The sequence below is a fragment of the Rana temporaria genome, chromosome 13 (genome assembly GCF_905171775.1).
Source record: "Rana temporaria chromosome 13, aRanTem1.1, whole genome shotgun sequence".
Lineage (NCBI taxonomy): Eukaryota > Metazoa > Chordata > Amphibia > Anura > Ranidae > Rana > Rana temporaria.
This window is the reverse complement of record NC_053501.1, coordinates 74,852-93,500: the sequence shown is the minus strand read 5'-3', so window position 1 is coordinate 93,500 and position 18,649 is coordinate 74,852. Positions and strand designations below refer to the sequence as shown.

General features: G+C 45.4%; 1 protein-coding gene across 3 annotated transcripts; it reads right to left on the bottom strand.

Moving 5' to 3' along the window:
- Positions 1 to 267: 267 nt before the first annotated feature.
- Positions 268 to 18,411, bottom strand: LOC120920594 (serine protease inhibitor A6-like). 3 transcript variants are annotated; one of them, XM_040332756.1, is made up of 6 exons: positions 18,366 to 18,411; positions 13,402 to 14,032; positions 12,280 to 13,029; positions 8,044 to 8,314; positions 4,572 to 4,716; positions 268 to 555 (listed from the first exon to the last, which is right to left on the bottom strand). In XM_040332756.1, exons 2-6 carry the CDS (start codon positions 14,006 to 14,008, stop codon positions 334 to 336), a joined length of 1,995 nt encoding a protein of 664 aa, XP_040188690.1. In that variant the 5' UTR covers positions 14,009 to 14,032; positions 18,366 to 18,411; the 3' UTR covers positions 268 to 333. The 3 variants fall into 3 exon arrangements, with proteins under 3 accessions (XP_040188690.1, XP_040188689.1, XP_040188688.1); XM_040332755.1 differs by having other exon boundaries at positions 12,280 to 13,390; positions 13,541 to 14,032; XM_040332754.1 differs by having other exon boundaries at positions 12,280 to 14,032.
- Positions 18,412 to 18,649: the final 238 nt, after the last annotated feature.

Here is an 18,649-nt window from a genome sequence, read left to right as displayed (position 1 = left end):
CCCGGTATTGGGGGGCAGGAAGGGGGTGAAAGTGCCCGGTATTGGGGGGCAGGAAGGGGGTGAAAGTGCATGGTATTGGGGGGCAGGAAGGGGGTGAAAATGCCCGGCAGGCAAGTGGTAAAGCATGATCTGATCTGGAGCCCCTAAAACCATCTGGCTGCTTTATGATGCCATTCTTGACTAGCTGAGTTTCCTTCACCACCCCATTGGGTCCTCCTAGAAGCCCGGCTTGTGAACACGAATAGAATACAGAGAAAAACACGGAAATTGTTCCTCACATTCGCTTTATTAGGAGCGGAATGGTTCATTTTATACAGCAGTTTATCTGCTTTCTCATATTTCTCCATTCCTCAGATGCTCGGGTTTGTTGGCAGCCGGGTTCAGGATTTGGCCGATCCCGAGAATGGTTTCGGTAACTTTGTGGTAGATCATCATGATGTATGGACGGTCCACTCTGAATTCGGGGGCTGTGTTTAAATTGGTTAATCGGGCATCAGTCGCACTACTCGCCTTTGTTTTTCTCTCTTCGATGGCGATATAAGACTGGTGGTAAATCTATCAACAACAAAAAGTGAATAAAACAACGTACTAAAAAAAAAGATAAAAGACTCCAAAATATAAAGAAAAAATTGGTAAGAAATGCAGAAAGCACTGCAAAGACGCTCAAAAGCAACATGCATAGATGTGAACCGAGGCCTTAAGGCCCATTTCAGACTTCTGCGACTTGGGACTGCAAAAGTCACATGACAAGTCGTACCCCTCCCCCCCCCATGATTTCCAATGAGTACCGTTCATATCTGTGTGACTTCTAGTCCCTGTACTACTTTGATCCGACTTTTAATGCGACTTGAGGTCCATAGACCTCAAATTTACACAGGCATTGCAGGACTATCAGGCCGCACAAGTGTGAAAGGGGCTTATAGTGTACGGCCAGCCCAAAAACTTTTTTGGGTCCTTTAGAATGAGTTCATTATGTTAATATCGCTTAAAAGCAGACATTGAATGTTATTATATTTTTTTGCTTTTAAGTGTGTTTTCTAGGCCAATAATTCCAACATGTTCTGCATGTGATCTTCCTTCTGTTCTCCTTGCTGGAGGGGAAGCTGTACCTGAGGACCTGCAGTGCAAGGATCTCCCTGCTTCTTATCCATTCATTCTGTGGATTGTACTTCTTCCACCCATCTTGTGGCTTCTTCATCATCACCCCACCAGTGTAGGACATTCTATCTATCTATCTATCTATCTATCTATCTATCTATCTGTCTGTCTGTCTATCTATCTATCTATCTATCTATCTATCTATCTATCTATCTATCTATCTATCTATCTATCTATCTATATATCTATCTATCTGTCTGTCTATCTATCTATCTATCTATCTATCTATCTATCTCTCTATCTATCTATTTATCTAACGATCGTCAAAAGTACTGGACCTTGTTTTGTGCACTGGTTAGTGGCAGCTGATGAGTTGTTTTTTTGGGGGCAGGGCAGGAAACAGCATGCGGTTGGCAGCACATACCCCATTGCTGCTTCCCATGTTCGGCGGAGGCCTCCTGTTCCCCTTCTCTCCACGGCAGTGGCGGCTTCCATTTCCTCCCTCCTCCTTGGTGGCCAATCGTGAGTCTTCTCTTTTCGGCCATTTGGAAAATGGGTCTCACTCCTGCTTCTGATTGGCCAGATTCAGGATCAGTGTTACAACAGCGAATTTGTTCATTCACTGTTGTAACACCTGGATGGGTTCATGGCGCAGTGCTCTGTGCACACACAGGCTCCTGATGATGAGATGAATGGGAGAGAGAGAGAGGATGGATGGGAGTTGCAGAGGAGACAGCAAGAGAATGGGGAAGAGACCCAGTTCTAGTGCCCTGTCCCTCTGGTCTGCCCCCAGTGCCCTGTCCCTCTGGTCTGCCCCCAGTGCCCTGTCCCTCTGGTCTGCCCCCAGTGCCCTGTCCCTCTGGTTTGCCCCCAGTGCCCTGTCCCTCTGGTTTGCCCCCAGTGCCCTGTCCCTCTGGTCTGCCCCCAGTGCCCTGTCCCTCTGGTCTGCCCCCAGTGCCCTGTCCCTCTGGTCTGTCCCCAGTGCCCTGCCCCCAGTGCCCTGTCCCTCTGGTCTGACCCCAGTGCCCTGTCCCTCTGGTCTGCCCCCAGTGCCCTGTCCCTCTGGTCTGACCCCAGTGCCCTGTCCCTCTGGTCTGCCCCCAGTGTCCTCTCCCTCTGGTCTGCCCCCACTGCCCTGTCCCTCTGGTCTGCCCCCAGTGCCCTGTCCCTCTGGTCTGCCCCCAGTGCCCTGTCCCTCTGGTCTGCCCCCAGTGCCCTGTCCCTCTGGTCTGCCCCCAGTGCCCTGTCCCTCTGGTCTGCCCCCAGTGCCCTGTCCCTCTGGTTTGCCCCCAGTGCCCTGTCCCTCTGGTTTGCCCCCAGTGCCCTGTCCCTCTGGTCTGCCCCCAGTGCCCTGTCCCTCTGGTCTGCCCCCAGTGCCCTGTCCCTCTGGTCTGCCCCCAGTGCCCTGTCCCTCTGGTCTGTCCCCAGTGCCCTGTCCCTCTGGTCTGCCCCCAGTGCCCTGTCCCTCTGGTCTGCCCCCAGTGCCCTGTCCCATTTTGTTAAAGTTGTTGTTGGTAATATTTAATTTTGTAACTTGATTCTGCATAAAACATTGTCATTCCATGAGATAATCTACGAGGGCGTGTTTACGGGTGCAATTGCAGTGTATGAATTAGGTGGGGCAACTGGTGGCGAGTAACTCTTGAGGCCTGGCTAGTAGCTCAGGACTTGAAATTTTGAGCCCTGATATAGGGGGTGGTGTGGATATAGGGGGTGGCGTCTGGGCACCCCTAATGGATGGGCCGACACTGGCACCGGTGTCGCAATCATATCGGAACAGGAATCCAGTGGTTGCTCAGATGTGATAGGAAGGAAATGCTTAGCATAGAAACTCATTAAAAACTGAGCATGTGCAGATCTGCCACCACAGCTGCAAAATCCCTAGCTGCATTAGGGACATGGAGATAGAAGGTGGAGATAGAGAGCAGCAGGATCAACCAGGTGTTTTGCGTCTCAAAAACTCCTCCAACAGAGGCCTTGAATGGCACCCCTCCTCCGGCGTGGACCCTGGGTAGGGCCGCTCCTGGAACCGCCTAGGGTGGTTCTCCACTCGTAGCAATACCAGAGCCCGAAACGCGTTGTGCTTAGATAACTGAGGAGGGTAGGCGAGCCATCCACCCTACTCTCAAGAATAACCTTCTTATGCTTTACTTGTTTTGGCTACCTTCGGATATTTCTTTGTGTTTTCTTTGTTGTTTTGTTGTAATGGAAAAATGTACGTCACTGTTACTAACGAGTATTGCTAAACTGTAAGATGTGACTGAACTCAATAAAATACGTTTTACAAAAAAAAAAACTCCTCCCACAAAGTTGGGAGCATGACGTTGTCCAAAATGTCTTGGTATTCTGATGCCTCAAGAGTTCCCTTCACTGGAACTAAGGGGCCAAGACCAACCCTTGAAAAACATCCCCACACCATAATCCCCCCCCCCCAAATGTGGTAGGACCCTGAAACGCCCACCCACTGTTATTCCTTGCCCAAGGTCTACACAGGACTGTTTGAGCGCTTTGAGGATCGGCTTCTCTTGCGGTTCCTACCCCTGACTTCCAGCCTCCCGTCTTGGTTTGTTGGTTAACAAGATCTCTGCCACCCCTGCTGTCCAACACTTCTTTGGCCATCATCTATGGGCTTCCATCTTTGCCTTGAACCAGGCTCCTCGGTGTGGGGTCAATCTCATCCCACGCTGGCCGTCAGGTGACTTGCCTGCATGCATCCTGCATTGGCTCACCTCCCCCCGAGCCCCCCGTCTCTTCCTGATCTGTGCTGTCACAGTCTGTGGATTCCCCCTCATCTTCTCCACTGTGGTCCAAGACATCCATGTAAGTTTTAGCTAATGCTTAATACATGAACTTTCTGCTACACCCTCTGGCCCACCCCTTGTGCCGGCCCACCCCTTGTGCCGGCCCACCCCTTGTCCCGGCCCACCCCTTGTGCCAGCCCACCCCTTGTGCCGGCCCACCCCTTGTGCCGGCCCACCCCTTGTCCCGGCCCACCCCTTGTCCTGGCCCACCCCTTGTGCCGGCCCACCCCTTGTCCCGGCCCACCCCTTGTCCTGGCCCACCCCTTGTGCCGGCCAACCCCTTGTCCCGGCCCACCCCTTGTGCCGGCCCACCCCTTGTCCCGGCCCACCCCTTGTGCCAGCCCACCCCTTCTCCCGGCCCACCCCTTGTCCTCGCCCACCCCTTGTGCCGGCCCACCCCTTGTCCCGGCCCACCCCTTGTCCCAGCCCAACCCTAGTCCCGGCCCACCCCTTGCCCGGCCCACCCCTTGTGCCAGCCCACCCCTTGTCCCGGCCCACCCCTTGTCCTGGCCCACCCCTTGTGCCGGCCCACCCCTTGTCCCGGCCCACCCCTTGTCCCAGCCCAACCCTAGTCCCGGCCCACCCCTTGTGCCGGCCCACTCCTTGTCCCGGCCCACCCCTTGTCCGTCCCTGGTCACAGGGCTAATCCTTTGACAAAAGAAAGATACTTACGTCTGAAACTTCTAACTTTTGATCCTTTGAGAACCTCACAAAGTCGGCCTCAGTAAACATACTTTCCATGCCCATGACCATCAAGTTATGTCTCAGACTGACATCATAGTTGAAGGATAGTTTGGGTATGTAGAGGTTTAACAGGCTGTGGAGGAAAATACACATCAGTGTCTGTATTAGAAATCCCAACCTTCCAGAATCCCAACCATCCCAAAATCCCAACCATCCCAGAATCCCAACCGTCCCAGAATCCCATCCATCCAGAATCCCAACCATCCAGAATCCCAACCATCCAGAATCCCAACCATCCAGAATCCCAACCATCCCAGAATCCCAACCATCCCAGAATCCCAACCATCCAGAATCCCAACCATCCAGAATCCCAACCATCCCAGAATCCCATCCATCCAGAATCCCAACCACCCCAGGAACCCAACCATCCCAGAATCCCAACCACCCCAGAATCCCAACCATCCAGAATCCCAACCATCCCAGAATCCCAACCATCCAGAATCCCAACCATCCAGAATCCCAACCATCCCAGAATCCCATCCATCCAGAATCCCAACCATCCCAGAATCCCAACCATCCAGAATCCCAACCATCCCAGAATCCCATCCATCCAGAATCCCAACCATCCCAGAATCCCAACCATTCCAGAATCCCAACCATCCCAGAATCTCAACCACCCCAGAATCCCAACCATCCCAGATCCCCAACCATCCCAGAATCCCAACCAACCAGAATCCCAACAATCCCAGAATCCCAACCACCCCAGAATCCCAACCATCCCAGAATCCCATCCATCCAGAATCCCAACCATCCCAGAATCCCAAACACCCCAGGGGAGAGGAGCGGGGAGAGGAGCGAGGAGAGGAATGAGGAGAGGAGCGGGGAGAGGAGCGAGGAGAGGAATAAGGAGAGGATCGGGGAGAGGAGCGAAGAGAGGAGCGAGGAGAGGAGCGAGGAGAGGAGCGAGGGGGGGGAGAGGAACGGGGAGAGGAGTGGGGAGAGGAGCGAGGAGAGGAATGAGGAGAGGAGCGGGGAGAGGAGCGAAGAGAGGAGCGAGGACAGGAGCGAGGAGAGGAGGGGGGAGAGGAGCGGGGAGAGGAGCGAGGAGAGGAATGAGGAGAGGAGCGAGGAGCGGGGAGAGGAGCGAGGAGAGGAGCGAGGAGAGGAATGAGGAGAGGAATGAGGAGAGGAGCGAGGAGATGAGCGAGGAGAGGAATGAGAAGAGGAGCGGGGAGAGGAGGGAGGAGAGGAGCAAGGAGAGGAGCGGGGAGAGGAGCGAAGAGAGTAGCGAGGAGAGGAGCGGGGAGAAGAGCGAGGAGAGGAGCGGGGAGAGGAGGGAGGAGATGAGCAGGGAGAGGAGCGAGGAGAGAAGCGGGGAGAGGAGCGGGGAGAGGAGGGAGGAGAGGAGCGGGGATAGGAGCGAGGAGAGAAATGAGGAGAGGAGCAAGGAGAGGAGCAGGGAGAGGAGCGAGGAGAGGAGTGGGAAGAGGAGCGGGGAGAGGAAGGAGGAGAGGAGCGAGGAGAGGAGCGTGAAGAGGAGCGGGGAGAGGAGGGAGGAGAGGAGCGGGGAGAGGAGCGAGGAGAGGAATAAGGAGAGGAACAGGGAGAGGAGCGAGGAGAGGAGCGGGGAGAGGAGCGAGGAGAGGAGCGAGGAGAGGAGCAGGGAGAGGAGCGAGGAGAGGAGCGGGAAGAGGAGCGGGGAGAGGAGGGAGGAGAGGAGCAAGGAGAGGAGCGAAGAGAGGAGCGAAGAGAGGAGCGAGGAGAGGAGCGAGGAGAGGAGCGGGGAGAGGAGCAAGGAGAGGAGCGAGGAGAGGAGGGAGGAGAGGAGCGGGGAGAGGAGCGAGGAGAGGAATAAGGAGAGGAGCGGGGAGAGGTGCGAGGAGAGGAATAAGGAGAGGAGCGGGGAGAGGAGCGAGGAGTGGAGCGCCGGGCAGCCGCATCGCTGGACCGTGGAACAGGTGAGTGTCTGTTTATGAAAAGTCACCAGATACACTTTTTGTAGCTGCTGACTTTTAATAAACAGTAAAAGGCTGGAACTCCCCTTTAAATAGTAAGTACCCCCCCCCCCCCCCCCCCTGTTAGATTTTGAATTTATTTGATGTGATAAGGGTTTCTGAGAATCAATATTTAAACTTGGTAATTATGAAGGTCGATGAGGAAAGAGAAAGGTCAGTTGCTGTGTAGGTTACATGTATATTTGGACAATGGGTGGAGATGTGTTACTTAATATACACAAGTGGGTGTTACGTTTGTGACAGGAGCACCACCACCTTTCTTGGAGCTATTCTAAAAGAAATTATGCTTAGCTTGGCTTTTAAAACAGTATAAGAATCCATGTGGTTTGAGCAGCTAGCAAAGGAACTCGGGGTCACCCTACCCTGCAGGGAGATGGGGGTAGGAAGCCCACCCAGCAAGAAGCTTTCACTATGGAAGTCCAGCAGAGAGATGTACCATCGAATTCTGAAACCTTCTGAATTACCATCTTGCCATGTTGTGTTACCAGCTGTCATTATGTAAGCATTGACTGTTTGCTTGTCTTTCTTGAAGAATAAACCTGAGTCTTTAATATTGGGATTGAAGCGCCTGGGAAAGAGGCTATTGACATAACACATGACACGTGTCAAAAATGTCCCCCCTTTTCCCCATTCAACACCCCCCCCCCCCCGAAAAAACGGGGAAAAAAACAAATCCTGCAAGAGAAAGGCATAATGAGCTAGTATGCACAGCATACTATCTCATTATGTGGCACTTACCTGAAATCAAAGCCCCCGAAGTGCTCCTCGTTCCACACTGCTGCCGCCGCCATATCCCCTCGCAGATTCTTCCTGGTATCGCCACTCCTGTGCTGTGATTGGCCGGAGCGGCAATGACGTCACTCCCGTGCATGCGCGCGGGACCGGCAGATCCCTGCGCTTGCGTGGGAATACGGCATTAACCCACATAATGGCATTCAGAAAAACGGCACGCACAGTGCACCTGCGCCACAGACATTGGCGCCTGTCATTATTGTAAATATCTCCTAAACCGTGCAGGAGATATTTCTTGCACCTACAGGTAAGACTTAATCTAGGCTCACCTGTAGGTGCAAGTTGTGTGGTTGGCCTTACAACCACTTACAGAGCTAGGGGGGGAAGTGAAGTTTTGACATCGGGTGGGGGCCATCTTCCCCCTCACTCGTCTCCATACCAAGCAGGCGAAAGGATCCAATTACCCCCGCCGCTATCGATGGCTCCAGTAAGCGGCGAAGGGCACGAGAGATTGGCAGGAGGGGGCCCGCTGATAAATGTGATCTCATGGTGAATCCGCCGCAGAGACCACCATTATCGGAGACCGGACCGCTCACTAAAGAAGAGGTTACCGGGGTTATGGTAGCTTTGAAGATATCAATGTGCCGACGTATATCGGCGTGCGGCGGCCCGGTTAAAAAGCAGATTTTTGTGGTAAGCGTCTCTCGGGTTACCTGGTTTTCAATGAGTCGATGTAATGTTTGATCTTCGGGGCGGTCAGCTCTTCCTGCACGCGGTAAAGATGCTGCAGTCTTGGTAGGATGATGATAAAGGACATGTCTCCAATGTACGGTAATTCCACCACATCGCATTCCATCTCTGTGTCTCTGTACATCTTATACAATCCCTGCTGGTTCATCATTGGCGCATTGATCGATGTCCGATCCACTAAGGTGAACTTTCCCGCCCTCGTATTTTGCTGGGAAAACGGTGATCTCCATACACCTGGAGGGAACAAACGATGGAAGATGCTGAACTATCATGGTTTGGGGTCAGTTGTATTTTTATTTAGGTTTTTCTGTTCTTGTTATTTACACTATATTAGCAAAAGTATTGGGACGCCGGCCTTTACACACACATGAACTTTAATTAAAATCCCAGTCTTAGTCCGGAGGGTTCAATATTGAGTTGGCTCCGCCCTTTGCAGCTATAACAGCTTCACTTCTTCTGGGAAGGCCGTCCACAAGGTTTAGGAGGGTGTCTATGGGAATGTTTGGCCATTCTTCCAGAAGAGCATTTATGAGGTCAGGCACTGGTCAGGCCTGGCTCACAATCTCCAAACAGTGTTCTGCTGGGTTAAGGTCAGGACTCTGTGCAGGCCAGTCAAGTTCCTCCACCCCAAACTCACTCATCCATGTCTTTATTGACCTTGCTTTGGGCACTGTTGGACAGTCATGTTGGAGCAGGGAGGGGCCGTCCCCAAACTCCTCCCACAAACTTGAGAGCAGGAAATTGTCCAAAATGTCTTGGTATGCCGACGCCTTTAAGGGTTCCCTTCACTGGAACCAGGGGCCAAACCCAACCCCTGAGGAACACCATAATCCCCCCTCCCCCCCCCACACCATAATCCCCCCTCCCCCACACCATAATCCCCCCTCCACCAAATGATTTGGACCAGTGCACAAAGCAAGGTCCATAAAGACATGGATGAGTGAGTTTGGGGTGGAGGAACTTGACTGTTCTGCACTCGATAGAACACCTTTGCAATGAATTATAGTGGAGACTGTGAGTCAGGCCTTCTCATCCAACATCTGTGCCTGACCTCAGAAATGTGCTTCTGGAAGAATGGTCAAACATTCCCATAGACACCCTTCTTGTGGACGGCCAATGCTCCAACTCTTGCAGGTGTGTGTTCGTACTGTATGTCATCTTAAGCTAGTGAGCTCTGTAAACAACAGAGGAACCTGAGAGAAAATATTCATTTTGTTTTAATTAGAAATTAAAGGAGGAGCGTGCTCATACTTCTAGGCGAAAGGTTAATTGGCGTGCACACGCGGCACGCAGCAACCGATACTGATGTGCCCCTCCATGACCAGGGCATTGTTTTGCTCTTAAGCACTGCACTAGACGTGCAATTCGTTTTCATTCCGAATTAGTTTTTTAACAATTTTTTACACATTCATTAATTTGGAAATATCCAAATGAATAAAAACCCGTTTAACAATGTTTTCCAAATATTTGTAAATTCTAATATTCGAAAATTCGTAAATTCTAAAATTCGTTAATTTGAAATGCCAAAATCACAGAAATTTGACAATCTGAAATAATAACTACTGTATTTGCTGGCGTATAAGACTACCTTTTAGGCTGCATTCACACCTGAGCGTCGGTCGTTCGGTCGTTTTTTTGGGCGTTTTTTTCTGGCGTTTTGTCGCGCGTATTTGCGCGTTTGCATACAGCGTCGTGCGACGTTTTTGTACTTCGGCGTTTTTTATTTTAGCCAATAGGAAAAATTATCATCTTTTCATCACTTGTTGCTATGTTGGTAGATTTTTTTAATCTTCTGCATGGGCGACAAGTCCTATTTATTAAAGCGTCGAAACGCCCGTAGCAAACGCCCGTTGTCGCGCGATACGCTCAATTTGCGCTTTTCCTATTACTTTCTATGGGGAAAAAAAACGCTCAAATACGCCCAAACTGCACGATACGCGCGACAAAAAAAGGTCCGGGACTTGTTTGAGCTTCGCGCGACAGGCGTTTGGGCGTTCAGGCGTTCAGGTGTGAACAGTCACCATAGGGAATAATGTTAATTTTCCCCTCTGGCGTTTGTGAGCAGTGCGCTTCAGGCGTAAAAACGCCTAGGTGTGAATGGGGCCTTACACTTAAAAAAAATGGGCAAAAAGCAGGGGTCGTCTTATACGCCGGGTCAGCTGTTCGGATGCCTGCTGGATGTGCGGTAATAATGTATGTAGCTTCGGCTACATACAGTATATACCGCTTAGCCAATCCCGGTGAGCGGTGTATTCAAATGAATACAGAGCCTGCTCGGATTGGAGTAACAACCTCTGCCAATCCAAGCAGGCTTTGTATTAATAGAATACATCGCTCGCCGTGATTGGCTCCAGCAAGAAGGAAGAAGAATACGGCTCCAGAAGGAAGAAATATTAAGTGTCAGAAGTCTCGCAAGGGGGGTAGGCAGAAAAATCATAAAAAACTAAAATTAGGGGGTCGTCTTATATGCCTGGTCGCCTTATACACCGGAAAATACGGTAACTAATAATAACTATTAAATGATAGGTATTGGAATTGTCTTTCAAATTTGTCTGTTATTAAACTTAACGAATAGGAATTTATCCGAAGTTACAAATAATATAAAATAACGAATGTTGTATCTAAATGAATGGAACATAACATATTAATAATAATAAATAACAATAATAATAATAAAAACTTTTATTAATATTATTATTATTTATAATTAATTTGTTCCATATTATTATTTCAGATAATTCGTATTCGTTACATTCACTAGCAGCCATTATTATTATTATTATTATTATTATTATTATTATTATTAGTTAGTTAGTTATTCTTTAAAATCTTCAGATTTTCTTTCTTATTTTCAAATTCACGAATTTACGAATTTTTGAATTTCTGAATTGTCGTATTTGCTAATGACCCGAAAAACAAAGAAAAAAAAAAGAAAAACAAATGCAACGAAAACGAAACCAAACAAACTTTCCGGCAGGCACGTGTCTACACTGGTAATTGTGCGATCGTGCAACGCTGGCCCCAAATTACATTTATATCATTTTTTTCACACAAATATAGCTTTCTTTTATTTGGTATTTGATCGCCGTGTTTTCTTTTTTTATTAACTTATAAAACGTATCGAACAAAAAAAATATTGAATTTGTTCATAAATTTAGGCCAAAATGTATTCTGCTACATTTCTTTGGTAAAAAAGAAATCCCAATAAGTGTGTGAAAGTTGTAGCATCTGAAAACTTTGGTATATATACTAGAAATACTTGCTTTGCCTGCAGGACATCCATGGACTGCATCCTTCCGAGTAAAGGGCCAATCACAGCAGCTCTTTACCATGTGATCAGCTGTGTCCAATGACAGCTGATCACGATGTCGACACAAGCCAGTTTTCTACTTTCCTCTCCTCACGTTGATGGGAGAAGGACATCTACACCAATAATCAGGGGGGGCATTGATTATCAGTGCAGTCCCAACAGTGCCCACCAGTGCTGACAATCAGTGCTCATCAATGGTGCCAATCAGTGCCACCTATCAGTGCTGCCCATCTATGTTACCTACCAGTGCCCATTAGTGCCACCTATCAATGCCCATCAGGGCTGCCTATTAGTTCCGCCTATCAGCGCCATCTATCAGTGTCCTTTAGTGCCATCGGTCAGAGTTCATTAGTGCAACCTATCAATTCTGCCTCATCAGTACAGCCTCATCAGTGACCATCAGTGCTGCCTTATCAGTGTCCATCAGTGCACCCCAGTGCCTCCTCATCAGTGCCCATCAGTGCCCATTAGTGCAGCTTATCAGTGCCCATTAATAAAGCCTATCCATGCCCATCATTGCAGCCTCATCAGTGCCGCCTCATCAGTGCCCATCAGTGCCGCCTCATCAGTTGCCCATCAGTGCCACCTCATCAGTGTCGATCAGTGCACCTCATCAGCGCACATCAGTGATGCCTCCCCCCAACATGCACTCTTCCTACAGGCAGCTTATCTTGCCAAGTTTACCCAGAAGGGGAGACGATGCAACCGAACTAAAGACACAAATCTCAGTTTGTAAGTTTCGGGGTCTGGCCCCGCCCCTTCATGTGGAGATTATCCTATCTGCAGCACCAGAAAGGACTTGTAGGCCGGACTCTGGAAAAGGCCATCCAATGATTGTTTTATCTCTAGTTTTGTAACATTTGTTTCTCCAACAACATAATGGACTTACCATGAAAGAGTGCGAAATCTAAGAGAACCATCGATGTTTCTGAACTCAAGTTAGTGACTATTTTCCGTATCTTATGGTTTGTTTTGTCCCTCACAATCTTATTGATTGCTTCCTCAGCCGCCCGAGGGTCACTGAAGCTGATGGTTTGGACGGGGGTGTTGTAGTAAAGGTCCATCATGTCTTGGAATTGCGGTAAAAAACTTCCCCCCTGTTTTATGAAGACCTCATTACTAAGCTTGAATCCCCGCTCTTTGGTTGACTGACGTATTGCTTCAAGGATCCTTTTATTGCCCTCATGAAGCACCGTGTCCTCCTCGGTGCCCTTCAGGCCTAAAGCCAAGAGGATTTCTTCCCGAGTTCTACCATGGGAACCGAGAGCCACCATGGAGAGCGTTATGTAAATGCTGAGGGGAGAAATAAAAATTTGTGATGGGGGTCTTTCTACTGGCGATGAAATCTGCTGAAAAATCCTCACAGCAAAGTCCATTTGAGATTCAGATACTGACTCTTGCCATTCAGGATGAGGGTCATTGCCCGGATGTTGATGATTGCCCTGCTGTTGATGATTTCGGTCATTGCCCTGCTGTTGATTTTGATGATTGCCCTGTTGATGATTGCCCTGTTGATGATTGCCCTGTTGTTGATTTCTGTCATAGCCCTGTTGTTGATTTCTATCATTGCCCTGTTGTTGATTTTGATGATTGCCCTGTTGTTGATGATTGCCCTGTTGTTGATTTCGGTCATTGCCCTGTTGTTGATTTTGATGATTGCCCTGTTGATGATTGCCCTGTTGTTGATTTCTGTCATAGCCCTGTTGTTGATTTCTATCATTGCCCTGTTGTTGATTTTGATGATTGCCCTGTTGTTGATTTTGATAATTGCCCTGTTGTTCATGATTGCCCTGTTGTTGATTTCGGTCATTGCCATGTTGTTGATTTTGATAATTGCCCTGTTGTTCATGATTGCCCTGTTGTTGATTTCGGTCATTGCCATGTTGTTGATTTTGATGATTGCCCTGTTGATGATTTCCCTGTTGATGATTGCCCTGTTGTTCATTATTGCCCTGTTGTAGATTTTGATGATTGCCCTGTTGTTGATTTCGGTCATAGTCCTGTTGTTGATGTTGATGATTGCCCTGTTGTTGATTTCGGTCATTGCCCTGTTGTTGATTTCGGTCATTGCCCTGTTGATGATTGTCCTGTTGTTGATTTCGGCCATTGCCCTGTTGATGATTGCCCTGTTGTTGATTTCGGTCGTAGTCCTGTTGTTGATTTTGATGATTGCCCTGCTGATGATTGTCCTGTTGTTGATTTCGGTCATTGCCCTGTTGTTGATTTTGATGATTGCCTTGTTGATGATTGCCCTGTTGTTGATGATTGCCCTGTTGTAGATTTTGATGATTGCCCTGTTGTTGATTTCGGTCATAGTCCTGTTGTTGATTTTGATGATTGCCTTGTTGATGATTGCCCTGTTGTTGATTTTGATGATTGCCCTGTTGTTGATTTCGGTCATTGCCCTGTTGTTGATTTTGATGATTGCCTTGTTGATGATTGCCCTGTTGTTGATTTTGATGATTGCCCTGTTGTTGATTTTGATGATTGCCTTGTTCTTGATTTCGGTCATTGCCCTGTTGTTGATTTTGATGATTTCGGTCGTAGTCCTGTTGTTTGGAGGTACGGGTCGCAAGGATCAGCGAGAAGAACAACGGGAGGAGAAGAAGAGTCTTCATCTTTCTTTCACACCAATTTTACACCTGTGTGAAAATAAAATACATGTTTTTGAGTTATTACCATGAAACTGCTAAAGGGGTCCTTTGGGCTGGAAAAGTGCAGTTAGTTTCATTCCAAATCGAAATTCAGACAAATTTTCATTTTTTTTTTCAGTATTACAGTAGTACAGAATTTCAATGAATCCAAAACACAATCCGGACACAATTTGAAATTGATTTGAATAGTTTTTGAATTCAAATAGTTTTCAAATCATTTTCCAATTTCCAAAGATAGACTAGAATACACTAGAATAGAAAATAAAGGAATAGAATAGAAAAACATATAAAAGAATAGAAAAAAAATACAAGAGGAAAAACTATAATAGAATATAGTTAAACAAAATAAAATAGAAAATAAAAGAACAAAATAGAGGAGAATAGAACAGAAATGAATAGAATAGAATGAAAAAGAATTGAATAAAATAAAAAGAATACAACCATCTTCTGAAATTCGAATTTTAAATAGAATACATTTACATATGAATACATAAGAAAAGAATAAAAAATTACTAGATTGGAAAAAAAGAATAGAATAGACTATAATAAAATAGAAAATATTAGAATTAGAAAAAACAATAGAATAGAATAGAAAGAATATATCCATTTCCCAAAATTCAAAAAGAATCAATTTGAATTTGAATTGAATAGAAAATAATGGATTAAAAGAAAAGAAAACATCCCGGAAGTCTTCAAAATTCAAATAGAATACATTTGAATAGAAAATAATAGAATAGAAAGGGATAAAATAGAATAGAAAATAAAATAATAGAATAGAAAAGAATATAATAGAATATACAAATAGAAAAAATATACAATTAAAAAAACAATAGCATAGTATAGAAAGAATATAACCATTTCCCAAAATTCAAATAGAATCAATTCGTTTTGAATAGAAAAGAATAGAATAGAATATTCTGTTGTTTTTTTATACTATTCTGTTATTTTTTATTCTATTTTCTATTCTATTTAAAATCAAATTTCTATTCTATTCTATTTTGTTATTCTATTATTTTCTGTTAGAAAGAATATAACCAGCTTCTGAAATTCAAACAGAAAATAATAGAATAGAATAGAATAGAATAAAAATACAGAATAGAATGGAATGGAATAGAACAGAAGCGAATAGAATAGAATAAAAAAATGATATTATAAAATAGAAAGAATATAACCAGCTTCTGAAATTCAATTTTATTATATCATTTTTTTATTCTATTCTATTCACTTCTGTTCTATTCCATTCCATTCTATTCTGTATTTTTATTTACTATTCTACTTTGTTCTGTTTTACTTTTTACTTTTACTTTTATATTCTATTTATTTATTTTCTGATATATTATTTTCTATTCTATTCTATTTTTTATATTCCATTCTTTTTTTCTCTATTCTTTTTTTAGTCTCTTTGGAAATTGGAAAACTATTCGAATTCAAAAACTTTTCGAAAATTCTAATCGATTCGAATTCAAATAAACAAAACTAATTCCAAAAACGAATGAAATGGGTTAAACTAAAGAAATGTTTGTAAATAACGAGACGAAAACGAAACGAGACAATTTTTTTTTCCCGTTCTGCACCCGTCTACTTTCCAGTTCTCTTCCATATCCTCGGTGATGAAAGGGTCTACTAGACATGTGCACTGCCCAAAAATGTGTTTGTTATCCTTTCATTTGTTTGTTTTTCGGGTCATTCGTTATGATCGCAATTCATTACTTCGAACATTTGTAAATTCAAAAACTTGGAATTCGAAAATCTGAAATAATAAATATTAAATGGCAGGAATTGGGATTTCCTTTCACATTTGGCTGTTAGTGAATGTAACAAATACGAATTTATCCGAAGTTACAAATTATCCAAAATAACGAATGGAACAAATGAATAATAAATAATAATAATAAATCTTTTTTATTATTATTATTGTTATGTATTAATATTAATTCATTACATTCCTTTAGATACGGCATTCGGTATTTCAGATAATTCGTAACTTCGGATAAGTTAGTATTTGTTACATTCACTAAAGCCGCGTACGCACGATCGGAATTTCCGATGGAATAAAATCTGATGAAATTTTCCATCAGAATTCCGATGAAGCTGACTTCCAGCAGTCTTGCATACACTCTGTAATGCCGCGTACACACCATCAGTGTTCTCGTCGGGAAAACTGTCATGTTTTCTCTTTGACGAGAAAACCGCCGAGACTCACGATGGGCCAGATTCACAGAAGATATACGACGGCGTACTGTACCACTTATGCCTTAATAAAGACCAACCTTGTTGTTAAAAAAAAAAAACATCCCTTGTAATAGAAAAAAGCATGACAGGTCCTCTTATATATAAGATCTAGGGGCAAAAAGACGTCACTTCTCATATTTACACTAAAAATGGCCTGGTCATGAAGAGGGGTAAATCCTTCCAGGGCTGAAGTGGTTAAACAGGGTAGTTAGTAGAAGTATTAGGAGGGGGAGGAGCGTTTTTAAGGCTGGTTAGGCTTTAGCTGGAATTCTTCTTTAACTATCGGCAAATTCTTAACATGTGTGAAGGTCACCATTGTACACAGGATGGGTGTAGAAGGTCCGCCTCTCTGTCTGGTTGCCAGGATCTCCTCCACCAAGAAAACGTAAATGTGGCAAAAACGCTGCAAAAACGCGGTACTTTTTTTAAAAAATGTTGCTACATTTAGTGTTTTTTTTGCTGCCAGGAGTTACATGTAGAGCCGGTTCACACAGGCGGCACAACTTGCCGAGCGACTCGGCGCGGCGATCTGCCCACGACTTCAGAGACGACTTGCAAAATGACTTCTGTATTGAAATCAATGCAAGTTGCCCCGAAGTCGTCCCAAAGTCGTACAAGAACCTTTTTCTAAGTCGGAGCGACTTGAGTCGCTTCTATTAGAAGGGTTCCATTGTACAGAGTGGAGGGCGACTTGTCAGGCAGCTAAACCCCCTGACGAGTCGCCCCTGTGGGAACCGGCTACACCCCATTCACACCTGAGCGTTTTGTAGCTTGAAGCCTGAGGCCACAAAACGCTGGAGGGGAAAAAATAAATTATTCTCTATGGAGATGGTTCACATCTCCACCCCAAAACGCCTGAAGCTCAAAAACGCCTGAAGCTCCAAAACGCCTGAAGCTCAAAAACGCCTGAAGCTCCAAAACGCCAAAAGCTCAAACAAGTTCTGGGACTTTTTTAGGCAGATTTGGGCATTTTTCTGCGTTTTACATTGGTGACCCTTTGACCTGTACAAAATCGCGGCAAAATCGTGTTAAAATTGTGCGACTTTTCTGCCGGAAAACGCTATGCTCCGGTGTGAATGGGGCAGTGTACATGTAGCTTGAGAGTTTAGAAAACATTCTCTGTGCATTAGGCTGACAATATTTATAAATAACAGATCCTCAGATGATACAGAAAGACACAATGTAATCTATTGTTACTTTTTGTATCATTCTGTTCATTCATCTGCAAGTATAACAAGTAAACCAAAGATTTTGTTTTTGTTTTTGTTTCTGGATTTTTACTATTGCTTTTTACAATTTCACAAGATACGTTTAAAATGACCTTCGGCTCCCCATCCAGTACATAGACTCAGGTCCGCCATCAGGAATTATGGGGGCCCTTACACAGCTTCAGGCATGGGCCCCCTGGAGCAGAGAACCGGGGGGGGGTGTAGTGCTGCCGCCTAAAATTGAGAAGCGGGGGGGCTGCCGCCGCTAAATGAGATGCGGGGGGGCCCTTTACAAGGGGGGTAGCCATCCGGTGCCCTGGGGACCTCTGGGCCCTTTAATAAAAAAAATATATATATATATATATAAAAAATACAATATTTTTTTTATAAAAACATTTAAAAAAGAAGGGGGTTGCCATCCGGGACCTCTTGGCCTTTTAATAAAAATAAAAAATAAAATAAGATACCTCTGGGCCCTTTAATTAAAAAAATATATAAACATTTTTTTTTTTTTTCTAAAAATAAAAAAAGGGGGGTTGCCATCCGTGGCCCTGGGGACCTCCGGGCCCTTTAATAAAATATATATATATAAAAAAAATTTATAAAAAAAATATATATATATAAAAAAAAATAGGGGGGATTGCCATCCGGGGCCCTGGAGACCTCCGGAAGCCTTACAAAAAAAAGATTATAAAAAAAAAAGGGGGTTGCCATCCGGGGCCCTAGGGACCTCCGGGCCCCTTACAGGTGTACTGCCTGTACCCCCCTAATGGCGGCCCTGCATAGACTTGTACTAAAGGATTTCATGTCAAATGTCTTTTAAAAAAAATCTACCTACCTATCCATCAAAATAAAATATAATTCAATAAAGTATAACCTACCGTAATAAGTGATCTCAATCGTCCTCTGAAATAAACAAATCTCTTGCAGTCTGACTCTTTTATTGCCGGAATTTTTTTTTTTTAATCAGATCCACTGCGAGGTCATAATGTCCCGACCCAACAAAAAAGTCCAGAACTCTGGACAGTGACAAACATTGCAAATAAAAGTGGGATGTTTTTTTAACTGTGAGGGTGCCGGTTTTCTCAGATGAAGGTTAGACTGATGAGCACCTGGGGTCCCCATGAACTGATGAGCACCTGGGGTCCCCATGAACTGATGAGCA

Coding starts and splice junctions, on each gene's coding strand:
- LOC120920594 (XM_040332754.1), bottom strand. CDS start 14,008: ATGAAGACTCTTCTTCTCCTCCCGTTGTTCTTCTCGCTGATCCTTGCG. Junction 4,717..8,043: donor ATCGACTCATTGAAAACCAG/GTAACCCGAGAG, acceptor TTTCCTCCACAG/CCTGTTAAACCTCTACATAC. Junction 556..4,571: donor AAAAGTTAGAAGTTTCAGAC/GTAAGTATCTTT, acceptor TGTTGTTGATAG/ATTTACCACCAGTCTTATAT.